General features: G+C 44.3%; 1 protein-coding gene across 1 annotated transcript; it reads right to left on the bottom strand.

Moving 5' to 3' along the window:
* six3a (SIX homeobox 3a) lies at window positions 1-3,498 on the bottom strand. The gene is made up of 2 exons (XM_003963826.2): window positions 2,512-3,498; window positions 1-946 (listed from the first exon to the last, which is right to left on the bottom strand). The coding sequence occupies exons 1-2, from the start codon at window positions 3,201-3,203 to the stop codon at window positions 754-756; spliced, it is 885 nt and encodes a 294-aa protein (XP_003963875.1). The 5' UTR covers window positions 3,204-3,498; the 3' UTR covers window positions 1-753.
* Window positions 3,499-6,887: the final 3,389 nt, after the last annotated feature.

Here is a 6,887-nt window from a genome sequence, read left to right as displayed (position 1 = left end):
TAAGTTTTGACAAATATTTTATGTAGGAACACCAAGTCGAGAAAAGTGAGGAAGGGATAGAAAAGAGGATGAGACGAGGGGAGAGCAATAATTATATACAGGCATATTTCTACACGTATTTTACAGACCGGGAGAATGATCGCCTTATTTGAGATATACATAATTCAATATAAAATTTTGAAAATAAAAATAAAAATCTGATACAGTCATAAACGATCCCGTTCGTCATCTTTTTGAGCATGAACCCCACACAGGCAGTGACAGAAGTGTATTTAAAAGGTGCTTATAGGACTTAAAATGATTGTCTGATGAACACAAAGTAAAAAGAGGATTGCATCTTGTCTTGCGTGGCGGGTCTGAAGCCGTCAGTGTCAACAGAGATGGGGGCGGACGACGAAGATACCAAGACGAGCTGTTTTTATTCCCTCTGACCGACGTTCCTGATGGAAAAATCTTGAACTTAGGTCATTTTCCCTGATTACGAAATCAAAAATAAAAAAGACATGCAATAGTCTAGTAGTCTAGTGTGTCGTGGGGGTATGAAAAGGAGAGGGAGGCGTGGGTCCTTTGAAAGCGCTTCTTAATTAAAAAAAAGACGTGCTTTTATCTCTTTTAATCTTAATATTTTTATATCAATCGGTCCTTTTTTTCATCCGAGATATTTCACAAGTCTTTTTTTTTCTTCCTCTCAGGTCCATTTTCCCTGTAAATATTTCTCTTTTGTTTGTTTTTAGGTTATTTTCTTCCTCCGTATCATACATCGCACTCAGAGTCGCTGGATGTGACAGACAGGATGGACGTCCCAGTATCAACTCTCTCTGTCATACTGGAAACGCTGGTGGTGGGACTGGCTGCGGTCGAGGGCGACTCTGCCGAGCTGTGAGGGGTGAGGCCGGCCTCTGATAGGGACCTCATACCGCTCGGTCCTATTGCTTGGTGCTGGAGCCTGGAGAAGAAAAGAGGCGAGTAGGGGAGGGGAAAAAGAAGAGAAAATCAGAGAAATGGCAATTAGACCTGAGAATGTCCCCCTTCCCCTCCTCCTACTGCAAAATAGGGGTTCAAACTCGCCTTTCTTTCCCCCTGCCGGCCCCAGCCATGCATGCATGCTTTTATCAAATAGCCAGCTTCCAGGGGACAAAACACAGCACTATTTAGAATACCAAATGTTGGAATAAATTTAATGGATTCTCCTTTTTGTCCACATAATGAGGAAAAATCGACGCGCAAGTCAGTAGTCTGGGATTTAGTATCATTACAACAAAACAAGCGTTAATTCCAGGCTTCTGCCTTCTATATAAAAATCTCTGATTTAAATCATTTTCATGATTGTTTCACCTTATTTATTTTCTCAGTTTTCCTTCCGCGTTTGTGGCCATTTTACTCGTAACATCAATTGTCCCTCTCAATTGTCCCCCACAGTTGCAAAAGAAAAAACATAATTTGAATGAAATTACTCTTGCGTCCGTTTGTAAAATGTCACTAAGCTTTGTCACAAATGTGTTTTATTTTGATGGACGTGTATAAATGTGTGACGTTGGGAACTCCAATAATCTGAAATGTTTCCTTTCTGTCCACTCATGATAATAACCACCGCGGTGGGATAATATCAGCATGGAAATATATCTATTCATTTAGCTAAAAGATTAGAATGTGCTTCATATGGCTTAGTCCTCTCTGAGCTATTTTCTAATCAATTATAATATTTCAGTGGAATGATACCATACTTGATGTTATGAATACAGCTATGTCTTTAAATAGTTTTTAATACACGGGCTGTTTTTAGTCCAGTAATATCAATAATATCTCCATTATCCTTTCAAATCATCTTTTTTTCCAGCAATGAGAAGAATCACGTATTTTTAGTGATGAACAAATCCTAATAAATGAGGGCAAAGGACTCCACTGTTTTACATTTCTGTGAAAACAGATTTATTCCAGATTTTTATCTAAAATAAAAGTGAATAATTTAAAATTTGCCTAAAGAAATGTTGCCTAATTATTGAATATCTATCATCATAATATTGTTAGATTTTTTTTTACTATTATAGCCAGATGCATTAGTTGTTTATGCTACAATGGGCTTATCTTGGTATAAATTGTTATGATGTCAACAATTTCAGCGTTTCTTTTATTTATAAAAAATGTCTTTTAGAAAAAAATACAAACAACTCTTTGTAAGAAACTTGACGAATTAAAAGCTAGATATTATTCATTTTAATAATATTTTGGACTTTTTAGATTTACTAGAGGTTGTTTTCTATCAAAATGTAAACTACGTGCTTGAACGTTGTGTAAGAATATTTATTATTATATTATTAATAACAGAGAAGAATTCGGTTGTATTCGGTTCTTGCATAACAGAAATGTGGCCGCTGCCTCTCCTCTCTCTCCCTGACACAGTTGTCTTTTTCTCGGTCAGTAAACAACACGTTTAATAAAATTTCGTCTTTCACTTTGCGCATTTTACACAAACTTTTCTCTTGTTTTGGCCAAAAGGAGCGAAGCACAAACCTGTTTTTGGCCGCCGCTGCTCTGTCTCGTTGCCTTCTGTTTTTAAACCAGTTTCCGACCTGTGTGGGAGTGAGTCCAGTGGCTTGAGCCAGTTCCCTTTTCTTGCTGGGGTTTGGGTATGGGTCCTGAAGGTACCACTCCCGTAGCAGGCTCCGTGTCCGCTCTTTGAAACAGTGCGTCTTCTGCTCACCGTCCCAGATGGTCCGAGGCAGCGGAAACTTCTTCCGCACCCGGTACTTATCGACCGGTCCGAGCGGGCGGCCGCGGAGTTTCTCGGCCTCCTGATAATGCGCTTCCAGCCACATAGCCTGCAGTTTGCCGTGCGATTCCTTGGTGAACTTGTGGTTCTCCAGGATGTGGTAGAGGTCTCTGAAATTCCCCGTGTGGAACGCGACCACGGCCCGGGCGCGCAGGATGGACTCGTGCTTGTTGATCGCCTCGCATGCTCCCGGAGCCACCGGCAGGGACCAGAGGAAGCGGCCCAGCCGTTCGATGTCCCCGGTCTCTTCCAGCGTCTCGCAGACGCTTGCCACCTGCTCCGGGGAGAAGTTGAGGGTCGGTAGCTGAAACATGGACAAGTCTTCTGGAGACCTGGTGGTGGGAGCGCTGTTCGCCAGGAGCAGAGGGCGATCAGCGAAGTTTGGCAGGAAGAAATGGGAGGGATAAAGCTCTAAGGGGGATCTGAAAACCATGGAAATGACCTGAGAGAGAAAGAAAATTACCGAGAAAAGGGAAAACCGAAAAAACACGGCTAGTAAAAAAGATTGAATGATTCAATGGCTATCGCCTAATGACACCAGCCTCATAATATCTCCCCCCTAAATCCGCTGTTGAGTGTAGCATTGAAACATTTTGTTTCCCTTTTCTATTGGTCTTCTTGGTGTCGTTGTAGCGTTGTCATGGCAGCCCTGCCAATCACTGTCAAGCGTGCCAATCATTAGCCAGTACGTAGCGCGAGGCTTTCACCACTTGTGCAACACGCACGGGGGGTTATCAGAGTCTCCAATCTCCACAGCAACCCTCCCACCGCACCGCACCGCATCAGGCGCAAGGCAATGCTCGCCTATCTGCTGAATGGAATGAGCAATTAGAGGGTGGAATATTATTGCGATCTTAACGAGTCTCGTTAAAGCTAAAGAAGATATGTAGACTGGAGATGCTTGGCGGAGTCGGGAGGGAGGGAGGGAGGGAGGGAGAGGGGCAGCCGGAGCTTTTTAAAGGGTGACAAATGGACAACCAGTCACGGCGACTCCGGAATACGCGCTCTGAATAGACGCAAATTATCGCTGTACATTTTTGCTTACCACTGTTGTCTTGTGATCAAGTCATCGCTTTTGCTGACAGGTTAAGCGGTTCTGGGGACGTCTGTCTTTTTCATACAAATGTTATCACTCCATTATGACTATGATTATTATTTATTTGATGACTTTTGACACGCACGTAATGTTTGCGGTAGACCGGGGATCAGATCTGTACACAGGTCTAATCGTATTCATCTTTTGTGGACTTGGGTTGGACTTGCTGTGTGTCCGGGTGTGATGCAGTGTGGTGCCGCTCCCCCCCTCTGCCGTCGCCGGCCCTAACTCACAGACCCCCGGCGCAGCCCTGGCGCCCTGCCCGCTGCCTTAGTTCCAACATTATTTAGGGTTCCAAATGAACATCGATGCGCAGCGTTGTACTGATTAAACAAAGCTAAGTGCGTTTTAGCTTTTAAACTACTTTGCCATGCCGTCGCCCTCTTAATGTCGCCAGTTTAGCTCGGGTTTTTTTTTTATACTAATACCCTCCAATTACTACCATTAGTTGTGGAATTGCAATTAAATGGCAACACAAAGCTTCTTGGGGACATAAAAGCCATGTTTTTATGTTTGATTTAGGGTAAGGACGTGATCAATGTCCTCGTCCAGTCACACGGTTCGGCTTACACCAGTAGCCGTGGCGGTGTGATTTTCATGTTTATGGCTAAGGCGGCTTCATATTTAGACAGGGCTTACAGGGTGTTAAAATAGTGTGAGTCCGCTCCAACAGAACAGGGCTCACATTATGAAAGGGCCGTGCACGGCGCAGCATCTAGACTCGGCTTAATCCGTCCTCAATAAAGCTGACATAATGATCCTAAGCTGCCTTTCTACCAAATCATACAGGAATTCAAAACTTTTCCTTCTCGCTCTCTCAGATTTTTGACATTCTCCGGGACTGGGACAGACCACCGACTTCCAGCTTGGAGGGAGAACCAGACCAGCTTAACATTTCACCTCCATCTTCTAAATCACTAAACCTGTGAGGTGGTGTGATGATTATTCCGATATTATTTCTTTGCATTCAGGTGAGTTTCCGTCTGTGGGTGAGATTGAAGAGTTTGTGATAATCCATTTACTGGATCAGACTTTGGGTCTTTTTCTATATGTTGCGTGCGTGCGTGCGCGCATGTGTGGGAGAAGGCTGTGTGGGATCAAACCTGTCCGCTGCACTGCTATACGAACACCAAGAGGACTAATTCCAAGTGGCACTTGAATTGGTCCCGGTGGAAAGCTCTGTGGACTGGAAGTAAAGGCTGGTATTTTCACGCTGGTGTTAAAACTAACCCCCCTCCCTCTCCCACTCTCTCCTCTCTCTCTTTCTCATGTACTTTCGGCCCCAACGTGAGTGCATTCCTGGCACTGCTGCTCCGGCTATGCAAAGCCTTACCTGTCCGGGCTCCTGGAGCACCAATTTGGGTGATAACCATTGGAAGCGAGGCTGCAGGTCTTATCTAGCATTATGTGCTGTGAGCAGCCTTGTTTGGGAGGTTTGCCCTCGCAGGCAACTCGGAAATCATCCCTAGAAAAGACTAGAGGTGAAATGTAAAACCTGAATGGGGATTGAAGGAAAAGCCACTGGTAATTCACATTCTTAAACACGCCTTTTGTTTACGTTAAGCATGTAATTAACACCCCCCCCTAAAAGTTTATTCACCTGCCCTGATTGTGTGTTTATCCGTAGGCTTGCTAAATGTTCCGAGCAGCGGGGGACGGCAGCTCTGAATGCACAGCGCGCATTTAGGCTCTTCTCCGTTTACTTACGCCTTAAACCTCCAAATGCTCGACAACACAAACACAATTCTGCAGGCTGAATCACATAACGGGGCGTCGAGGGAATCACCTCGCCTAAACAGCGACGCTGGAGGACTGTGAGAAACTTTTGCAACGCATTTGAAAACTTTTTTACCAATGAATAATTTCTCTGCCAGAGTAACGCGCCCGCGTTTGTTTGCTCTGAATATTCTCCGAAACGTGCACTGGAAATTATGAATGAGGCACCGGCTGATGTGTTGCTTTCTAAATTACTACATTAGTAACTCCTGTTCCAATAAGGGCAGCAAATAAACAAAGCAGATGCTACGTCATGTGGAGTGAGAGAGAGAAGGGACCCCTGATGACAGAAAGAAATAAAAAGGTGTTGACTATTGTCAGAAAGTGAAAGCAGGCGCGGAATCAAGGCTTGTTGTGCTTGAATGTCCGTATTATTTATTTAATTTTGCTCCCTCGTTGACCTCGGTCTGACTGAGGCTGTCTAGTGAAAAGCAGCACACCCCCCTGACAAACCCAGGAGCGACTCATGTGGCTGCTGCTCCATCCTGAATTCGTCTCAACAATACACAGGACCAGACACCGGAATAATCACAGGTACGTACCCAGAAAATAACCAGCTTTACTCCGTTTTCTTTTTCCCCCCGTGCACCTTCAAACATCGACAAGTTTAAAAATGTATATTATTCACTTTGAAATTCCAGTACGGTTTGAATAAATCTGTAGACAGTGCAGAGAAGTGTCCCTTCTGCTCTCTTTTCTCTCTGTTCTCCTCTTCGTCCTGCAGGGATCAGCGCGGTCACCATTCCGAGCCTGCAGGACTGGACCGACACTCTCAGTTCTTTGCCAGGTTAAACCCTTTTTTCTGTAGATTTCTGTAGCAGTCGCGGCTTTTGGTATCTCTTTTCTTTGCAAAACGGCTCTCCTCGATCGCTATCTACAACATTTCTCAGATTATTGTCAGTAGAGTTTCAGCATTCGAAATGATCGTTCACCTCCTCGCATTTTACGTTACGCTATTTCCGTTTTTAAAAAAAATCTCAAACGAACGCGACAAACAGCCTGTGTGTCTGTGAAGAGTAGATGTGTGATGCTGTCGGGACGGGGCGCACTATCCTCTCCGTCCCACGGTCTCCACACGGACTCTGCCTCCACACTGCAAAAAATATCCAGACAAGCCTCGACGCTTCACGGAGTTTTGACATCCATTCTTATGCGGCTTGACAATCCTTGACCTTGACACAGGAGAGAACCCCAATGTAACATTTTTATCACACTATAAGTTGTTTCTGGGTCTAAATATCTTCG

Source organism: Takifugu rubripes, chromosome 4, assembly GCF_901000725.2.
Source record: "Takifugu rubripes chromosome 4, fTakRub1.2, whole genome shotgun sequence".
Classification (NCBI taxonomy): Eukaryota; Metazoa; Chordata; class Actinopteri; order Tetraodontiformes; family Tetraodontidae; genus Takifugu; species Takifugu rubripes.
Note: the sequence above shows the minus strand (reverse complement) of the source record. Positions and strands in the feature narration are given on the sequence as shown.

What these genes read in the sequence shown, in the direction of transcription:
- six3a (XM_003963826.2), bottom strand. Translation starts at nt 3,203, where the DNA reads ATGGTTTTCAGATCCCCCTTAGAGCTTTATCCCTCCCATTTCTTCCTG. An exon ending in GCAGCGGCGGCCAAAAACAG is followed by an intron (nt 947 to 2,511) that starts GTTTGTGCTTCG and finishes TTTCTTCTCCAG; the next exon opens with GCTCCAGCACCAAGCAATAG.